The sequence below is a fragment of the Octopus sinensis genome, unplaced genomic scaffold, assembly GCF_006345805.1.
Source record: "Octopus sinensis unplaced genomic scaffold, ASM634580v1 Contig09956, whole genome shotgun sequence".
Taxonomy (NCBI): Eukaryota; Metazoa; Mollusca; class Cephalopoda; order Octopoda; family Octopodidae; genus Octopus; species Octopus sinensis.
The window spans coordinates 82,391-104,942 of record NW_021831985.1 but is presented as its reverse complement, the minus strand read 5'-3'; the positions used below and the strand labels follow the sequence as shown (position 1 = coordinate 104,942).

Below are 22,552 nucleotides of genomic sequence, written 5' to 3'. Positions count from 1 at the left end.
TCTGCTATAGCCTCAGGCCGACCAAAGCCTTGTGAGTGGATTTGGTTGACAGAAACTGAAAGAAGCCTGTCGTATATGTGTGTGTGTATGTGTATATATATATATATATATAATATGTGTGTGTGTGTGTGTATGTATGTGTTTGTGTCTGTGTTTGTCGCCCCAACATGCTTGACTACCGATGCTGGTGTATTTACATCCCTGTAACTTAGCGGTTCGGCAAAAGCGACCAATAGAATAAGTACTAGGCTTACAAAGAATAAGTCCTGGGGTTGATTTGCTCAACTAAAGGCTGTGCTCCAGCATGGCCGCAGTCAAATGACTGAAAGAAGTAAGAGTAAAAGCGAGAGTATATATAATACAGAAATACTTTGCAGACTGCAATAGTCAATAAAATAGAAATAAGGTTTAAGAATTTATTCTTTCTTCGTGGTCTGGTACCAAATGATCCATGGCCTGTTACTGGTTCACAGCATGGTGCTAGAGGAACTCTGCATTTGAGAATTGTTTGGAGTTCACTGTGGCACTTTTGATTCGTGTATATATGCTCTCAGTCCATTCTGTTCAGTCTTACAGCATCTGCTCAACCTTGATCAAGACCCATGCTATGTATATATTCTCGGATAAACAATTACTGCATCGAAGTCCATAATTGTGTATTTGCTAAACCATCCGGTGTTAAGGACAATAATGCACCTTCTGAATTGAAGTTGTTAATTGTTTAATTAGCCTGTTCCTTAATGAAGTTAGGTCTCACATACTATATTAAGGTCTTTAATTGAATTTATTTCTGGTTGTTAATCAATCATTAATCAACCTATGTTTATTGTTAGTGATGCTTGGATCAGTCAAATTATAAGAAAATGTTAAAAATAGAAAGGTTTTGCATTTGGATGATATTATAGCATGGAAGCAATAATAATATTTGGTGGTTGTTGTAGGAATTAGAATTATTGACATTTAGGTGTTCCTTTACATTATGGTTGTAAACTCGAAGGGATAAAAGAATATAAGCTGAAACCATTTACAGAATATACAGGCGCTGTTTGCTTTGGGACCATGTGGTTTCAAGTTCTGTCCTGCACACTCAATAGGGGCAAATGTCTTCTTCTATTGCTGCAGACTGACCAATCCTTTGTGAGTGAATTTGTTGGCAGAATCGTTAGCAAGCCAGGCAAAATGTTTTTCACGGCATTTAGCTTGTCTTTATGTTCTGAGGTCAAATTTCTGTTGGGGTCCACTTTGTCTTTCATCCCTTTGGGGTCGATAAAATTAATTATAGGAATACATTAACTCAAGGTCATTTGCTGTGGGATTTCAATTCAGGATGCCAGGGTGTCTTAAAAGAGAATTTTGACTGTTGCAAACTTTTGGTTCTGTCGTGGAATTCCTCTCTCACCATCATCATCATCATCATTTAGCGTCCGCTTTCCATGCTAGCATGGGTTGGACGGTTCAACTGGGGTCTGTGAAGCCAGAAGGCCGCATCAGGCCCAGTCTGATCTGGCAGTGTTTCTATGGCTGGATGCCCTTCCTAACGTCAACCACTCCGTGAGTGTAGTGGGTGCTTTTTACGTGCCACCCGCACAGGTGCCAGACGGATCTGGCAAACGGCCACGAACGGATGGTGCTTTTACGTGCCACTGGCACGGGGGCCAGGCGAGGTTGGCAATGGACACGAACGGATGGTGCTTTTACGTAGAGAAATTAAAATATGGTTTGCCTTTATTTCTAGAGTAGTTTTGGAGTTCTTCATCATCTTCATCTTGTACTTTACCTGATGGGGGTGGGAGTGGGGATGAGAACCAGTGTATGTATAGGTGGTGGTGGTGTTGGTGAAGGGGAGGGTCCTTCACTTTGTATTGAAATCGATTCATAGTGGATGGTTGGGTGGGTTGTTGGGGAGGCATCTTCTAATTTGTTGTAAACACACTTCTCACAATTTCGCACACTTTGAAAGCATGCGTTTGTACACATACACCACTTACTTGCGTATACGCATGCCAATCAATTCAAGCACATGCTCACAGACAGATATTGATAGCTATTTAAAGTGATGCTGTAATTACTGAATGCAACTTAGCATGTTATATGCCATCAGTTGTCACGGCAACAAGCAACTATTTACAACAGCAACACCAACAACAATTATGCTATAATAATGATGATAATAATAATGGTGTCTGTTTGCACGTCTCCAATAATAATAGAATGTTTGTGTCTGCAATTGAAATTTACTGTTGAAATATAATTAGTGTTCCATCAATTAATTTTAAACGAGAAAATTTTGTTGACTTATAAGTTTTCGCTTGCAGAGGTGAATTGAATATATTTCATCGAAATGCAGAAATTGGGAAGAAATTGCTTCATGTTCTTTCACTTCTTTTGTTCCTTGATAACGCTAGTCACTGAATTGTGGCCATGCTGGAGCACTCCCCTCAATTATTATTATTATTATTCTTTTTTGAAGCCTGTCTCATTGCCCCAATGTTAGTCAAGTGTTTCTTCTGAGTAGTTAAGTTGTTGTTTGATGCAAAGACACACAGGTGGCTGGCTGTGTGGTTAAGAAGTTAGTCTCTTGACCATGTGGCTTTGGGTTCAGTCCCATTGCGTGGGACCTTGGGCAATTGTAATTATTATAGCTCGTGGCCGTGTGGTAAGTAGCTTGTTTACCAGTCACATGGTTCTGGGTTCAGTCCCACTGCGTGGCACCTTGGGCAAGTGTCTTCTACTATAGCCTCAGGTCAACCAAAGCTTTGTGAGTGGATTTGGCAGACAGAAACTGAAAGAAGCCCATCGTATATATGTATGTATATATATATATATATATATATATATATATATATGTGCGTGTATATGTTTGTGTGTCTGTGTTTGGCCCCCCCTGAACATCGCTTGACAACCGATGCTGGTGTATATACGTCACCATAATGTAGCAGTTCAGCAAAAGAGACCGATAGAATAAGTACTAGGCTTACAAAGAATAAGTCCTGGGGTCGATTTGCTTGACTAAAGGCGGTGCTCCAGCATGGGATTAACTACGTTTTGAAGTCTGACGTTCATGCTGGTAGTCATGGTCCAGGCTATATTATACATATTTTACTCGGTTCAGTAAGGTGTCATCCAAGCTGATGTTTATTGGTAATTAAACTTAATTCGCAACACCTGTGCATATTTGTCAGCTTTGTTTTTTGTTGATAATTCTTGTCAACACCTTTTCCTGTGATTGTGATTTGAGAAGACATACAGCAGTATGCTAAAGATGGGACATCATCTCTTGTGGGCAACAAATGTAAAATAAAGTTTATTATAAACAACATTTTGTAATTTAGTAGCTTTTAATGTGATACCTGTGTTAAACAGAAATTCTTTTTACTTAACGGAAATTTAATGAAAATCTTGTAAGTAAGTGAAATTATGCTAAATAGAACTAAATTGAAAACCTTTTTTTCCCTAGCCATATTGGCAATTCTGAAAACTTTTGGGTGTGAATTTTACACGAGTAGAAGCTTTTTTTTTTTAACATTTTTATCCTGAAAATGGTATATACATTGAAAAATTTTTGCTTAGGCATACTGATACTAATAAGCTGGTGTTAGAACTCAGTATCTATTTGCTTCAGAATAATGTGTGGCTGTGTACGGAGCATAATATGAAATTAAATAAATGACCAAGGAAGAGAAATTTATTCAATAAACTTCATTAGCTTACAACTGTTTCTGCTGTTTAAGATGCATGAGCACTCAGAGCTGAGTGGTTTTGCATCACCTTATAGCTTCCTCAGAGCTTCTAAAATGTAAGATTTTTGTCAAAACACACATTCTCTCTCTCACACTCACACACACACACACACACACACACAACTGTAATGAATAAGAAACTCGTTTCCCAGCCACGTGGTCATCAGATCGGTCCCATAGCACGTTGGTCATATGTCTTCTAATATAGCCCTGAGATTTGGTGGAGGGAAATCTAGTCTTTCAACTGAAATAATTAAATAAAACTTGACTGAAGTTTTTATTATTTTTCTCACTATTTCTATGATGAAATTTCTTTCCTTTTCGCATTAAATATTCTCCTCACCTCTCCCGCTGTCTCTCCCAATTCAGTATTTATCTGCCAGGTAGCCCCCTTTTCTTGTGTAAAGTTGAACTAAAATAAAGAAGGAAAAACTAATTATTAGTTAATTATCTTGGCTGTGATTCTTAACAATTGGCTGTGTTTATAATTAATTATAAAATAACAAATTTTATTACTAATTAGTGTTTCTATTATTGCCAAAACCATTACAACCAGCTTGGCTCCTCTATTTCAAACATGGATGTTTCCAGCTCAATCGACTGGACCTTTTACTTTAGTCACTGGTCAGTCCCTATTAAGTAGACCTATGGTCAAAGGAATTCAGACCATGGTCATCCTGTTTATTTGTCTAACAGTATATACTCCATAGTATATATCCAATGTTTCCTTTTCTGAGACTTTTTTTTCTAAACATGCCTTGTGGAATATTGTACATCATTTTTCTTTCTGTGTTTCTTTCTCTTCCTTCCTTCCATCCATCCAAAGTAGAAACAGTACTGTACTCTCTTTACTCTTTACTCTTTTAATTGTTTCAGTCATTTGACTGCGGCCATGCTGGAGCACCGCCTTTAATCGAGTAACTCGACCCCGGGACTTATTCTTTTGTAAGCCCAGTACTTATTCTATCGGTCTCTTTTGCCGAACCGCTAAGTAACGGGGACGTAAACACACCAGCATCAGTTGTCAAGCAATGCTAGGGGGACAAACACACACATGCATATATATATATATATATATATATATATATACACACATATATACGACGGGCTTCTTTCAGTTTCCGTCTACCAAATCCACTCACAAGGCTTTGGTCGGCTCGAGGCTATAGTAGAAGACACTTGCCCAAGGTGCCACACAGTGGGACTGAACCTGGAACCATGTGGCTGGTAAACAAGCTACTTACCACACAGCCACTCCTGTGCCTATATATTTTCTTTTATTATTTTTATAATTTCTATATATTTACAAACAATTGCAGTGTGGAAGGTGTTTATAAGCCGATTAAGAAACACACAAAAACCGTTACATTCACTTCAGTCGCTTTGAGACCGCGACCTGTTCACTGACAAAACTTTGTGCTGCATCTATATATATATATATTATATATATATATATATATATATATATATATATAGATGCATATATATTTATTTTATTAGAAATGCAAAACAACACCACAGAGGAATTGACGTAAGATTAGATAATAAACCACAATATGGCAAGGGATTAATATATATATATATATATATATATATATAAAACTTTCATTTTTGTCTACCAAATCCAGTGACAAGCTATGGTTGGCCTGAGACTATAGAAAAAGTTCCTTACCCAAGGTATGATGGAGTGGGCATGGGAGTGGGAACTCTGAGACAACATGTTTGGAAAAGAAATTTCTTAACCAGACATTTGCTCTTGTGGTTTATTATGAATGTTTCTATTAGAGTGAGCCAGTCGTTTGTGATTCATATTTCCTTGCTTGTGCCTCCATTTAGATATTTGTGTACATTAGTGGATTTATGTTAGATTTGTTTTTCAGTGGAAATTACTAAAAAGAAGGAGGGATTCTTTTATGAAATTATAAAGGGCCTTGGCACATCATCTGACGTGTTTCCTTCCTGATCACCAGTAATACAATGTCGTACTGGTATTTTGACAAAGGCTATTGTTACCTGGTTTTTAAATATTGTATTCCAAAGAAAAATTGTACATGATGACATTGATGATGATGATGATCTCTGTCTGTCTGTCTGTCTCTCTTTCTCACACACATGCACACACACACAGGTACCCCAACACTTTGTTCTGCTTACATTTTATTGGTACTGTTTAATTTTTATATCTATCATAATGGTTTATTCCACACACCTCCCACGAAACAAAGTGTAATGTTGTGCAGCCAATATTTGTTAAGTTGGTGTTTAGCATATTTAATTAGTACATTATCTAAAATCTAATTAAAAGAAACATAAATTACGTGGTCAATATAGAAACCACATCAGTTCAATGACTGATATTTTAATTACTTTTGTGAGCCCAGAAGACAACTCCAGACATGTTTCTGTCTTATTAAACCTCCTCATTGAAGCATAAACATCACTATACTTGCTATATAGTGATGATAAAGTCTGTAAGTTGATATAAAATTGTAGTATACTAGCAGTATTGCCCGGCGTTGCTCAGGTTTGTTTTCTTTTCGACCATTTAGAATTGGAACTTTTGAAAAGTAAAAATTTTGCATGATGTAGCATGTTATTCTCTTTAAGTGAACATTTTCCTGGTTGAAATAAACCGAAAAATGGCGATACAACAGTAAAAAAATTGTAAAAAAATAGGGATTTTCATAGAAAAAAAGCACCTTTTTGATGTAAATAATCTTTGGTCTTAACATGGTCCGATTTGAATTTTTTCTTCTACGGAATGAAGAGCAAGCCTTCTTCTATCATACTCTTAATTTTGGTCAACTTGCACCGCAGGGTCTCGGAGGAGATAGTGTTAGGTGAAGGCCACCAAACCTGCCATACACAGACAACTTCAGCTTTATATATAGAGAGATTAGCTGGATGTTCAAGAACGAAATGTAGAGCAGATTTTCAACCCTGGGATCATCCTGATTCCAGACTGAAATACATGGGTCCCTGACGGACGGACGGACAGACGGACGGACAGAATTCCACATTTATTATTATAGATGACGATGTGTTAAACGTAGCATATTTTAAAATCCAGGTGTATTTTAATAATGATAATTTGCATCAACAATGTCAGCAGTAACTATTGGAAACTCATGAAAATAGCGACTGAACTGATTCGTTTAAAAATAATATTTATTTGCTTGCAAGGAAAGGTGTTTTGATAGTATCAGACTTATTAATGAATTTGCATACGAGATAATAATGAAATTATTGTATACAGTGCTCAGGTGCACCACAACTTGCCAGAAAGTGCATATAAAGTACATGCAGTATTGTAAAAATGTCTGGAAAGCGAACAATGTATGAGTCAGATACATGCTTGTGTGTGTATGGAGGGGAGAAAATCAGGTGTAGTGTTGGCGAATCTCAGGAAGCATGGAAGTTTTGAAGGATTCAGTGCTCCGACAACTAACAACTGATGCCGGCAGTTTGTTCCATGCTTCAGCAACTCTCAGTGTGAAAAAAATGTTTCCTGAAGTCATGGGAGCTGTGCTATTTTCTGACTTTGTAAACATGTCCACGGGTGTTAGACAGGTGGAGTTTGAAAAGGTGCTCAGTGTTATTGTTTAATAATGAAATTATTGTATACAGTGCTCAGGTGCACCACAACTTGTCAGAAGTGCGTATAAAGTATATGCAGTAATGTACAAATGTCTGGGAATTGAACAGTGTATGAGTCAGATACATGCTTGCGTGTGTATGGAGGGGAGAAAATCAGGTGTAGTGTTGGCGAATCTCAGGAAGCATGGAAGTTTTGAAGGATGCAGTGCTCCGACAACTAACAACTGATGCCGGCAGTTTGTTCCATGCTTCAGCAACTCTCAGTGTGAAAAAATGTTTCCTGAAGTCATGGGAGCTGTGCTGTTTTCTGACTTTGTAAATAAGAGTTGGATGTTCGTGTTATTGTTTATGTTCGTGATAGTATGTGTGTTTGAAAATGTTAACTGTGATCCGGTTCTCTGTCAGTCTGCCTGTCTCTGTCTGTCCCCACCCACTCTCGCTCGTTCGTTCCCGTTAAAACTTTTTCAATATAACGTATTGATGATGCAAGTCCCACCTCTTGATTGGGAAAGTGCCTTACTAGAATCGATACAATTTTATTATAATTATAGGCAATCGTCTTGATTCCTAAAACTTTACAGGTTAACTGTTTTGCCTGACCATCCGTAGTCACGTAATAATAATTTCTCAGCACACGTCTATCCAACTTATCATACACGTCCAATAAGCAAAGATACCTCTTTCTTTACTACCCACAAGGCGCTTACCGCAGAGGAGACAAACAAGGAAAGACAAACGGATTAAGTCGATTATATCGACTCCAGTGCGTAACTGGTACTTAATTTATCGACCGCGAAAGGATGAAAGGCAAAGTCGACCTCGGCGGAATTTGAACTCAGAACGTAACGGCTGACGAAATACGGCTACGCATTTCGCCCAGCGTGCTAACGAAATACGGCTACGCATTTCGCCCAGCGTGCTAACGTTTCTGCCAGCTCGCCGCCTCCAATAAGCAAAGATACCAATCGCATCGCTCACATACCAAAACACCAGATTTTTGTTTTTCCAGCGGTTTTATTTTACCTGGGATCGTTATGGATTGATGTTCATGTTTAATGCTACCGTAGACGCTCCCAGTTTTCTCATTTGCAGTAACCATAGCTAAGGGTAGCGTTAAGCTAAATGAGTAGAGTATATCTCTGAAAATTTTGGTATCACCAATGACAAGTACAAGTGTAAATGGTGTGTGTAAAACACCCTGTAAAACACGGCCAGCGAACTGAACTGGCCGCTGCAGGAATTTCAAGTTCTCTTTCGTAGTTTGTCCCGGTTAAAAAAGAGGTGCCACATTGTCAGTTGCCTGAAAATCGGTGGTGTACTTGGTACTGATATGTAATCCTGTTGACTCATTCATGTGTCAAAACAAAATTTCAAGTTTTGTTTCACGGTCTGTTCTAAATCTAAATCTAAATATATATATACGAGTATTTTATATCTCAACGATGAGAAATATAATCTTTATGGTCTACGGGACACTACTCGTTAGATTTAACATGAGTTGCTTCCCTTGAACAAACGACAGCCGCGTAACGTTCACTGGAGAATATTTTAGAGAAGATAAAAACGGAAGGAATACAGTATTAATTAAAATGATTAATTTTAATAATTGTTTATTTGTTGATAAATAATTATGAAATACAATTAAGCAGGAACTGTTTAAAAACATTGTTTCGATAAATAGTATGTGATATATTTCATTCTGGAATAAATTACTACATTTTTAAGACATGTTTTAGTTAAAATTTATTTTACTGATTTTGTCCTTATTTCTTTGGTCATTAGATATCGATTTATCGATATCTTGTGCGTAGATCAGATACAAATTACACACGTCTGTGGCAGTCTACTGCACAGTTTTTCTCTCATTGGACTGCGGCCATGCTGGGGCACCACCATAACGTATTTAGTCAAACAAATCGACCTCGGTGCGTATTTTTAAACCTAGCACTTATTCTGTCGGGCTCTTTTGCTGGACTACTAAGTTACTGAGACGTAAACAGATAAACCAACACCAGTTGTCGACATGGTGGGAGGGTGGAAAACACGTACGCACTCATGCAGGGTTCACGCAATTTCTCTCTACCAAATTCACTCACAAGGTGTTGGTCAGCTTGAGGTCATAGTAGAAGACACTTGCAGTTGCAGCTCTTTAGGACTAAACTTGAAACTACACGGTTTCAAAGTGAGCTGCTTAAACCCACAGCCTTACCTCTACCTGTGGAACCTTCACAGCCTTTACTGACTGTTTGGATAAAGTGGGCCAAGGTGGATGTATGTGTGTGTGTGTGTGTGTGTGTGTGTGTGTTTTAGAGAAGCTAAATATCTCACAAACCAGTTTGTATATACTGGACTGGTCTGAATCTCTCTGACAGCAGTTGCTGAGCACTTCTGTTACAAATGCTGCTAATATTTTATTCTTTATTGCCCACAAGGGGCTAAACATAGAGGGGAAAAACAAGGACAGACAAAGGAATTGATCCGATTACATTGACCCCAGTGCGCAACTGGTACTTATTTTATCGACCCCCGAAATGATGAAAGGCAAAGTTGACCTCGGCGGAATTTGAACTCAGAGCGTGACGGTCGAGGAAATATGCTAAGCATCTCGCCTGGCATGCTAACGTTTCTGCCAGTTTGCCGCCTTTTATACAGATGTAGCTAATATTATAGAACACACACACACACACACACACAGACAGCGAGAGAGCAACAATGGTGTTTATCCTATGATCTAATTTAATTTAAGCATAATGTTGCAGGTTGTATATATTATGCCTTCTGGCTGGCAGTACAGGCTCCAGCTGTGTAACGTATACAGGATATTTAGCTACGCCCTGCTTACAATCATTACTAACTCAACTTGCCATCAATGTTGGGTACAATAAAAGAGCTGCTCAGCCTGTTTGTGAAACAAAGAAAGAAGTTTTTTGGGTATGGTTTCAAAATACTTTGAATGAAATAATCTGACACTAGTGTTGTTTATTTGATCTAAGTGTTAAACCAGGAACAGGCAATCTGTTTTTCGAGAAGTGGGCTGCGTGGGATGTAGCTCGCCATTAGGTGGGCTGCGCTACTAAAGACAGTTGATAGTAATTTTTTCATTAGTCATGCCATGCCGAACATCCTGCAGGCCTCAGGCTGCCCATGGCAGGTCTGTTCTGTTACTAGCATGGTACTGTGTGTCTTTTGACTGAGGTTTATTCTGTGATTAACACTGTTGTGACTTTGATCCATACTGTTACTAGCACTGTCATGTCCTTGACCTTCATATGTACCAGAGGTCAAGGACCTTTTTTTTAGCCAATTACCCCAAAAATTTATTTACGCTGACATTACCCCCTTGATTTGAAAGGAAGAAAATCATAGATTCTTTGGATTCCAAAGATTTATTGAATTTATTTATATGGAGAATAATAATAATAAATAAATGCACCCTTTTAAAGCCAAGCCAGGCTCATGGGCCCAGTTTCCCGCTTTCAATGGCATATGCGTTCCCCTGCTGGACGGGACGCCAGTCCATCGCAGCGTTACTCATTTTTGCCAGCTGAGTGGACTGGAGCAACGTGAAATGAAGTGTTTTGCTCAAGAACGCAACACATCGCCCGGTCCAGGAATCAAAACCAGAATCTTACGATCATGATGCTGACACCCTAACCACAAAGCCATGCATATACTAAAATTGGAACAATATTTGGAGAATACTATTATAAATATAAAATGTATTAAATGTGATAAAATAAATTAATATCCTTATTATGAAATGAAAGGATTTTTCTGGAAACTTTTTCCACTTTGGGTTTTGGAGAAATAATGTTTCGTTTTTGATACAATTATATTAAAATTTGGGCATTTTGATACCTGAGTAATTTGGATACAGTCTTTGGGATCCAATCGATTCCTCTGCTTTGTTTTTATGTTCATTAGAGTGGAAAGCCTTTGTTTGCAAAGGTAGGTTGTTGCAAAGGCAGCAGCAGCATTTTGCCTGCCTCCTCATCCCAGAACAATTTCTGTCATAACAAGGGATGCACTTTTTTATAATATATTTTTACTTATGCCTAATGAGTCCTCAGTACCCACCAAAGTTTCATTTTTACCCCACTTGTTTGTTTCCAGCCTTTCATTAAAAAAACCTGCCTGGGCATGAGAGAAGTGTTATCCCTGTTTAGAAACAGGTGAAGGTTGGTAACAGGAAGGGTATCCAACTATATAAAAAAAATACACCATGGAAACGTAGACATTTATTGCTGATGGAAGTAATTATGCTATAATTCTCTGTGTCTATTTTGCAGTCAGTAGAATGTGGTTTGAGGTCGAACTTTGCTGTTATTTCTAGCAGGTCGATTAACCACATAGAGCTAGTCCCAGACATACATAAGTAGTTAAAATAAGTTAAGAACTACTTAACTATTATAAGCAATTTGAAAACAGCATTGAGTATTTGTGGTATGGTGTGCCTAATTTGGTTCTGATCATGTGAGTAGATCAATAAGCTTTCCAACTGCAGTCAATATTTATCAAGGTATATAACTCTGCATATATTCTCAATCAGTTACCTCCCTCGTTTTCCATAATTTCTGTATTTCTATTTTCTACCTTGAGCGTCTCGTCTTACTGTTTTATTTGACATCCTTTAGAATACTCGAGTCGTTCTAACGCGAATTTTTTTCTCCTGCGTAATTTCGGGTAATTTAGGAATGAATAGGGATTGAATTGATGCATAGCGATTTGTTACCTCAAAGTAATACTTACATCTAAAATTAATAATAATAATAATAATAATAATCCTTTCTACAAAAGGCACAAGGCTTGGAATTTGTGGGGTGGGGGTCTTGTCGATTTCACCCACCCTAGGGCTCAACTGGTACCTATTGCATTGAGACCCCGAAGGGATGAAAAGCAAAGTTGACCTTGGAATTTGAATTCAGAATATAAATTTGAGGTGAGGGGACTAGTTGATTACATTGACTTCAGTGTATCACTGGTACTTAATTTATCGACCTCGAAAGGGTGAAAGGTAAAATCGACCTCGGCGGAATTTGAATTAAGAAATGCCGCTAAGCGTTTTGCCTGGCATCCCAACGATTCTGCCAGTTCACCACAATATAATAATAATAATAATATTCCTTTTTACAGAAGGCACAAGGCTTTGAAATTTTTGCGGAGGAGACTAGTCGATTACATAGACCTCAGTGTTTCACTGGTACTTAATTTACTAACCTCGAAAGAATGAAAGGCAAAGTTGACCTTGGTGGAATTTGAACTCAGAATGCAGCGGAAGATGAAATACCGATAGGCGTTTCACCTGGCGTGCTAATGATTCTGCCAGCTCACCGCCTTAATAATAATAATAATAATAAAAATTGGTCTCAAATTTTGGCACAAGGCCAGCAAGTTGGGAGAAGGGTTAAGTCGATAATATGGACCCCTGTGCATAACTGGTACTTTTTTTCTTATCAATCCCCAAAAGGATGAAAGGCAAAATCGGACCTCAGTGGAATTTGAACTGGGAATATAAAGATAGATGAAATGCTGTTAAGCATTTTGCCTGGCATGTTAACAATTCTGCCAGCTTGCCGCCTATAATAATAATAATAACAATAATGATGATTTCAAATTTTGGCTCAAGGCCAGCAATTTAAGGGGAAGGGTAAGTTGATTACATCAACCCCAGTGCTCAACTGGTACTGAGCTTGTCAAGGATGAAAGGCGAATTCAATCTGGGTGATATTTTGAATTGCTTGTTGCATAAGTAAAAAGGCTTGCTATTTGAGGGCAGGAATAAGTCAATGCCTATTTCTTTACTACCCACAAGGGGCTAAACACACAGGTGACAAACAAGGACAGACAGACGGATTAAGTTGATTATATCGACCCCAGTGCATAACTGGTACTTAATTTATCGACCCCGAAAAGATGAAAGGCAAGTCGACCTCGGTGGAATTTGAACTCAGAACGTAACGGCAGACAAAATACCGCTGAGCATTTTGCCTGGCATGTTTACGGTTCTGCAAACTTGCCACCTTGGAATAAGTCAATACCATTAACCCCCTGGGAATTTGATTGGTACTTCATTTTATCAACTCCAGTAACATGAAAGGCAATGTCGCCCTCGGAATGATTTTAACTTAGAATATTAGTAGGCAGAAGAAAGACTGCGAAGCATTTTCTTCCAGTATTCTAATGACTTTGTCAATCCACCACCATAATAAAAAAAATAATAATTCTTTCTACTAAAGGCATAAAACCTTTAGTAGGAAGAATTCTAGTCTATCGCATTGACCCCAGTGTTTCACTGGTACTTAATTTATCGGCCCTGAAAGGATGAACGGCAAAGTCAACCTCAGCAGAATTTGAACTCGGAACGCAAGGACGGGTGAAATGCAGTCAAGCATTGCAGGACTGGTACTTATTTTGTTGACACCCCCCCCCCCCCCCCCCCCCCCCCCGACCCAAAAGGTTGAAAGGCAGAGTTGACCTTGGCTGAATTTGAACTTGCATGTAACGACAGGGGAAATAACAGATGCAAATGATTCTGCCAGCTCACTGCCCATATAATAATAATAATAATAATAATAATAATGATAATAAACAAAAAAAAGATGGTATAGGCACACACCAGAAAAAGTCACAGAAAACGAGAAAGCAACCATACTCTGGGATATGCCGATACACACAGATAGAGAAATTAAGGCCAACAGACCAGATATAGTTGTCAGTGATCATGAAGAAAAAAAAAAAATGCTTTCTAATTGATGTATCAATACCGGCAGATGGCAACGTGTCTCTAAAAGAAATGGAGAAACTTTCAAAATACAAAGACCTGGAAATAGAGGTAACCAGAATGTGGAATCTAAAAACAGAAACAATTCCTATCATAGTAGGTGCATTAGGCATGATAAAAAAATATTCAGACAAATACATAACAAAAACACCAGGACTTACAAACACATATAACATACAGAAAATTGCACTACTAGGCACTGCACACATCCTATGCAGAACACTTTCCATACAATAACCATCAGAGCATCACAACAAATCACAGCACATACCTAAGGCACACAGAGCTGCGCTCGGTAGTGAAGTGAAAGCACGCTATAAAAATAAAACTACTGAATGATAATAATAGTTTTGGTATAAAAGATGGGCTACAGCAAATATTCTGCTTGTCAGTTGCTTGACCATAACCAGTTGAGCATGTCTCATAGTGGCTGGTGATATGTGCATCTCTGATCACGAGCAGAAGTAGTGGGGGAGCATCATAGCCTTGTGTTGAGAGGGATTCTTTGGGGTTTGAATAATTCACCTCTGGAAGCATGGGTGGTTCTTTCAACATCCTTAAACAACCCTTATTCAGGGACCTTTTGAGCAGAATGGGTTACTCGACCAGAAGAAAATTCTAACTGAGCCCCACCTGCAAGGTCATGTGCTGTTTATCTTGATATGAAATCACCACGTCGCGCACATATGGTTGTGATGCATGTGTCTAGTGTACTCTTATCAGACGGGTATATTTTACTCCAGTGTCACTTTGATGGCATGCACTGCTCTCTCACTCAATAATAATAATAATAATAATAATAATAATAATAGTTAAAGAGCACTATAAGTGTACATCAATTTACAGTTCATTTTTTTTTTATCCTTACAATATATTTTTACAATATAGAAATATCAAACATGTAGAATGGATTTAATGTATTCTGTAGATCTGTGTAATTATACATCCAGACAAATTTGAGGCAGGGATTACATATGCACGCCTAAATGTTACAATTTAGTAAACGAAAGAGGAAGGTAATATTCAGTGCATGGTGGAGTTTTTATGTTTATCATAACACAGATTGGACCCCAAGTAGTGAGCGAAATCTCTGATTAATTGAATAAATGAATAAATTAATAGATAAATAACTTGTTAACAACTGCAACAACAATAATAATAATAATATGTGGATAATGATGTTAATATTAGCAATAATTTTAAGGCTGCAAGCTGGCAGACTCGTTAGCACACTAGACAAATTGCTTAGTGGCACATTGCTTGTCTTTGGGTTCAAATTCCCCTGGGGTTGACTTTGCCTTTCATCCTTTGGACGGGGGTTGATAAAATAAGTAACAGTTGAGCATTTGACTACCCCTGCATAATTGCTGGCCTTGTGCAAAAATTTGAAACCTTGATATAATGATTTCTTTATTTTCATGTCTTCATTGATGATATTATTATTATTATTATCATTATTATAATAATATTATTATTATTATTATTATCATTATTATAATATTATTATTATATTATTATTATTATATTATTATATTATTATAATATATTATTATTATATTATTATAATATTATTATTATATTATTATTATAATATTATTATTATTGTTATAATATTATTATTATATTATTATAATATTATTATTATTGTTATAATATCATTATTATATTATTACCATTTATTTTTATTATTATTATTGTGATTTTGCTTGTACCTATGTTAGTAAATTATCATGTTACATTGGCTCATGTAACAATAATAATAATAATGCGAATGATAATAATAATGATATTGACAATAATATTGAAGAATGAAACACCAGAGTTCGGGAATTGGTGCTGCTGTGTTGTGTGGCAGAAAACACGCATGTAGTGGTTGTATTTGCTGCAGGAATTTTTCCACATTAGAATGAACCAGCCGACTGTTCAATGTTGCTTGAACTGCTGATGGAATCGGTGAAATAAAAATCAATGAGAGGGAGAAGGAGGAAGCGGACAGAGCCGAGAAATTCTGCTACCATTGTTCACCAGCAATATGGCTACCCAAAAATCAGCTAATATATATATACACATATATAGATAGATATATATATGTGTATATGAGGCCTGTTCTGTCTTCTGTTCATCATTAATTTTGTCTCCATCCCCCGCTTCTCTTATATATACCTACCTGTTGTTCTGGCAGAGAATCTATGTATATGTAGCTGCAATATGCTTCACCTATCGTTGTTTGTTATGTTTGGCAATGATGGTAACGGTGGCGGTGGTCGTCGGTTTTCGTGAGAAATACCACTACCAATAATACTAATAGTAATTGACTTTCGAATATATATATGAGGTTCAGTAGATTTTTAGAAGAGGGAATCGAATACTTCCGAAAAATATATATATATAACCCACCCCCACCAAAAATAAAAACAAACATTTTCTGGTTCTGTGGCAGTTCCTACTATCTCTTTCCTAGTTCTTCCTCCTTTCTTTACTTCTTTCCTTTGTTTCCCCAATATGTTGTCATTATTATTATCATTATTATTATTATTAATTATTATTATTATTATCATCATCATCATCATCATCATCATTATTATTATTATTATTATTATTATTATAATTATTATTATTATTAATATTATTATTGCCATCATCATTATCATCATTGTTGTTGATGTTGGTTGTGTTTTTGTATGTATGTATGTATGTATGTATGTATGTGTGTATGGTGAACGGAATATTTCCTTGTTTCTTATTTTGTTTCTGTATGGAAAAATAAAAACGAAGGCAAAAACATTTCGTTAACCGTTTTTTATTTCATTATTAAATTAAAAGCAAATCAGTAAACGAAAACCTTTATAGTAGGCTTTCTAGCTGGCTACACTTATAAATATATATATATGTATATGTGTGTGTATATGTATACACGTACGCTCACAATCTGCTTTGAGCGAGTGCACATTGTTCCCGCTCTTTCTCTCTCTCTCTCTCTCTCTCTCTCTCTCTCTCATTCCTGTATTTATTTACCAAAACACTGCAGCTCGTCTTTGTCGTCATCATCGTCATCACTATTATTATTTCAATTTATTTTATTGACCTGTTTTTATTTTGTGATGGTTATATATAAACTATATATATATATATATATATATATATATATAATATATATATATGTACTTCTAATTAGGATTAAATAAATGAAATATTGAAATTTAATTAAAAGAATATATATATATATATATATATATATATATATATATATATAGCAAAATTTACTTTTAATTAAATTTCCATGGATATATATTTGAAGGAGAGGATCTCTGCCACTTTGTTCTTCAATTTTTTTTGGGGTGGGTTAACAGAATGGTGTTTGATGGTGGCTATAATTTATTCATGTTGAATTTAATTAAAAGGAGCAACAACTCTGTGTGTGTGTATGTGTGTGATTGTTTACATAAATGTATGTGTGTGTACATAAACACGCATGCATACACACATAGAGCACATACATTCATGGCAAGGCTAGAAACATGCCTAACCCTCCCACACACATACATGTGCTCATATGTATGTATGTGCATTGTGTCTGTATTATGTGTATGAGTGTGTCTATTAACCCATTATTATATATATGTATATATATATATATACACACTCACACATATATAATGTGTAATAGTAATTTTCCATTAGTCTTGATTTCTCCCTCCTTTTAACAATTTTCCTGTTGTCTATTTTTCTGAAGAAGGACTTTCACTCGAAACGTCAAGCACACTGCCACTTTCTTCCTTCTCAGCTGCCTGAAGAATAACAATTATACACTTTCTGTTCATTTTCTTTCTTTCTCATTATACCTGCCTCTTGAAAATATACCTGTGTGTATCTATAATAAATATATATATATATATGTATTTTAAAATCTATATGCAGGTGTGACGGATAGTGTGTGTATGTACACAACATATATATACATATATATATATTGGAACGTGCGTATGTTCATATATGTATGTATATAATTGTGTGTGTATACCCAAACACACACACACACACACACTGCTAATTTATATATTGTAATTTTGTTATTATTAGCGACCATTATTTTTTTTATATCATTGTTAATATCAATTTCGTTATTTAAAATGTTACAAATCATTATTTTGATATATTATTATTCTGATTATTATTTTTATTATGATTATGATTATTATTTTTTTTATTATTATTATTATTATTATTATTATTATTATTATTATCATTGTTATTATATTATTATTATTATTATTATTATTATCGTTATTATTATTATTGTTATTATTATTATTATTATTATATTATTATTATTATTATTATTATTGGGTCAGCGAGGCTGGCCGAATTGCTAGTACTCTGGAAAAATGCTTGGACGGAATTTCGTCCGTCCTTACATTCTGAGTTAAAAATTCTGCCAAGGTCCATTTTTGCTTTTTATTCCTCTCGGGGCTGGTGAAATAAAGTACCAGTTGGTCAGTGAAGTCAATGCAATTGACCAGCTTCTTCCCCTCAAAATTCCAGGTCTTGTGCTTTTATAGCAGAAATAATAACCATAATAATAATAATAATAATAATAATAATAATAATAATTATTATAATGTGTGTTTGTATATATATATATATATATATATATATATATATATATATATAAAATTATTATTATTATCATCAAAATAATAATATGAAAAGGAAATAAAAATCAAAATCTAAAATTTTGTTTCAAATTTTTTTGAAATGCCTTTAATTGTTTGACAATTAAAACAGCTTTCTCTCTCTTTCTCTTTCCTTCTCTCTCTCCTTCTTTCTCTCTCTCCCTCTCTTCCTCTCTCTTTTGCCGCTTGAATTTTGTTTAATATTTTGAATCTGTTTGATTTCCGTCTTGTCTGTCTATGTGTTTGCAGTGTTTGTGTTTGTGTGGTGTGTATATGTATGTTGTTGAATGAGGGAGAAAGAGAGTGAGAGAGAGTGAGAGAAAGAAAGAAAGAGAATGAGAGAAACGAAATCATTGAAAGAATGAGAGAGAGAGAGAGAGAGAGACTCACTGGGAAATAAATAGATAGAGAGAGAGAGAGTGAGCGAGAGAGAGAGAGAGGGAGAGAGAGGGAAAAGAGAAGACTACAATGGAGAAGAAGCTGCTTTAAAAATCATTTGATTATATATACTATTCTGGTAATATACCCCCTGTAAAATTGGTTAAACTTTTGTAGTTGGAATTCTTTGATTGATTTGCTTGTTTGTTTTGTCTGCTTGTTTGCTTTGCATGGCTTTTGTTTTTGTTTGTTTTTTCGAGCAGGAATGATTTGTAGCGATTCGCGGAGGAGCTCTGCCGTTATATAATGTATACGCTTTTTCTTCGAATTTCCAGCTCAAAATCCAGTATCCAACTATTAAAAGTGAAGCGAGAGAAGACAAGCAGTTCCTGTTGTAATGGGGGACCAACTCTGGTAAGCTGGCTTTCAGGTTCATTCTTCTGTGTCACTCACAATACATTATCGTCGTCTTCATTGCTACTATCATCATCACCATCATTGTTACTATCATCAATGTTATTATTACTATTCCTTAATTATTTTTACCGTTATTATTTTTGCTATTTTCATGTGTACATACATATCTATGAGCCTATATATAAATATATATACATATCTATCTATATATATTTATACATATATTTACACATATGTATGTTGGTATGTGTTTGTTGTTGCGAACGAGAGAGGAAAAGAGTGAAAGAGAGGGTTCTCCTATAACACTATCCATCGTTTGCCTAAGCTTATAATATTAACACATCGGAGTGTTGCGAGGAAAAACATGCTACTTGGAAGGTGTATTGATTGCATTCTGCATCCTCGCATATGTGCACTTCTATTTCCTCGTGTGTGTAGGTATGTACGTGTGTGTTTCTACATAATATATATATATGGATGGATATGTGTGTGTGTGTGTGTATTTCTATGTATGTGTGTGTAGAAATATATGTAAGTATTGTGAATGTATATATGTAGAGGTGTGTAACCATATTTTCTTGTAATTTTTCTATGTACGAACACGCGCTTACACAGATAGATTTGTACATATATATATGCTTGTATGTATGTGTGCATGTAAGTTTATATGTATGTATGTGTGTGTGTGTGTGTTATAAATATATATATATATATATATATATGTACATATATATAAATATTCGTATGTATTGGTTTGTGTATCTATAAGTATGTATTGGATATACCTATTATATCGATGTAGGCTTGCAGTGTAGATAACAAGAGTCTGTCCCTGTGTGATGCTGCCTACAAAACCACCCACTGCAACTGGATTCGTCTTAACAAAGGCAGCGTATAAATAGTCTGGTGGTGGCCTTTTAATTGGTTTTTCACTCTTTCTTTAGTTGTATAGATAGAATGAATGGAAGGTGGCGAGGTGTAGTGAGAGTAGGCCAGCTTTCCACTCACTCACTCACTGTCGGTCCGTCGGTCTGTCCGTCTGTCAGTCTGCGTGCCTGTCTGTCTGACTTACTGCCTGCCTGTCTGTCTGACTTACTGCCTGCCTGCCTGTCCGTCCGTCTGTCTGCCTGGTTGGCAGACTGACTGTTCCTTCCATGAAGAGTGGATGTGGGGGCGGGGGGGAGGTAGGTGGATGAATGGATGGATGGATGGATGATTCAACTGGTAACTTACCTATTCTTCCCAAGAAGGTTTAAGCGTGCATATGGATGTGCGTGTATATGTGTGTGTGTGTGTGTATGCACCAAAGTGCGTATCTGTTTATATGCATATTGTCATTGTACGTGTGTATATATAATACACATCCATGTACACGTGTACATGTTTGCCTATATATATGTGTTATGTGTGTGTGTATATAATACACACACACACACACACACCACACACACACACACACACACACACACACACATCTATATCACCGTGATCACTGTGACCGACCAGGCTATCAGATGCTGCTATACATCGCTGGTCACAATGCGCTTTGCTTTGTTTTAGCCTTCAAATGATGACACCTCGCTGGCTAAGCGACCAGGCCAATATATATATATATATATATATATATATATATATGTATGTATATATGATATATTTTAGTTTGGTCTTTTGTGACTCCTAACTTGGCTGAAGACCTGTGCATTACAGGTGAATCTCAGAGTGGCAAATGATCGACTTAGTCAAAATAAATTATATTATTAGTCTTTGTTAAGGTGCTGAGTACTTGCTTTTCTTGACAGCCAACATTAAACAGACATATACATACGCGCATATATATATATATATATATATATATATATATATACATATAAACGGTGGTGCATCAGCATGGCCGCAGCTCTGAGCTGAAACTAAAAAAAAAAATATATATATATATATATATATATATATACACACATATACATATATATACATACATATATACATACATATATACACACAATGTATAACGCATTTGATAAATGATGCAATGCAGGAGTAAAGCCTAAATATTCTTCCTAAGACAAGAAGAAACTCAGGTTGATTGGGACTTCGAAGTTTCACCAGTAGTCGCTTGTCAGGCGGTGTCTGATGATCCATTGGCTGTGAAACTCTGTCGTTTCAGTTACCTTGTATTTCTAATATATAAATATATATATGTGTGTGTGTGTTTGACAGGTAGGTGATAGGTTTATCATCCCTGCTTACAAGTAATACCACAATATATGTAGACAAGGCCCTTTGTATTAATTTGCATATTTATGTATAATTTTTTTTTTTACTACCTGTCTCCACATATATGTATATGTGTGTGTGTGTGTGTGTGTGTGTGATCATTTCAGGCTGAGAAAATTATGTGTGTGTGTATGTATTGGAACTTATGCTTTATTGATAATGAAAATAATGATGTAAATCCATTATTATTATTATTATTATTATTATTATTGTTGTTGTTGTTGTTGTTATTGTTATTCCACTAGCATGCTGGGCAAAATGCTTGGCGGCATTTTGTCCATCTTTATGCTCTCTTAAGTTCAGATTCTGCGCTTGTCATCTTTGCCTTTCATCCTTTCGGGGTTGGTAAAATAGGGACCAGTTAAAAACTGGGGGTCAATGTAATTGGCTTCCTTCACCCCTAAAAACTGCTGGCCCAGTGCCGGCCGAAATTTGAAAGAACACTAGAATTGCAGAACATTGGAAAAATGCCTCAAACATATTTTTCTCTGGTAATTTGATGTTCCGAGTTCAAACCATACTGATGTAAATATTGCTGCTCATCCTTTCGGGGTTAATAAGATAAGGTACTAGACAAGCACTGGGGTTAATAGTATTATTGGTTGTAGCCCTCCTTATATTTCGGGCCTTGTTTCCCATACCAGAAATATTTGAAGGCATTGGTTTGTAAGAATCCTTAGAGCATTGGACAA

General features: G+C 36.1%; 1 protein-coding gene across 1 annotated transcript in view; it reads left to right on the top strand.

The window, feature by feature from the left end:
* The window catches only part of LOC115228205 (E3 ubiquitin-protein ligase TRIM33), a 158,304-nt gene that overhangs the window by 105,969 nt on the left and 29,783 nt on the right, over nt 1–22,552 (top strand). Inside the window, 1 exon segment of the mRNA XM_036498873.1 lies at nt 19,505–19,583. Within this exon segment, the coding sequence (XP_036354766.1) occupies nt 19,505–19,583 (79 nt within the window).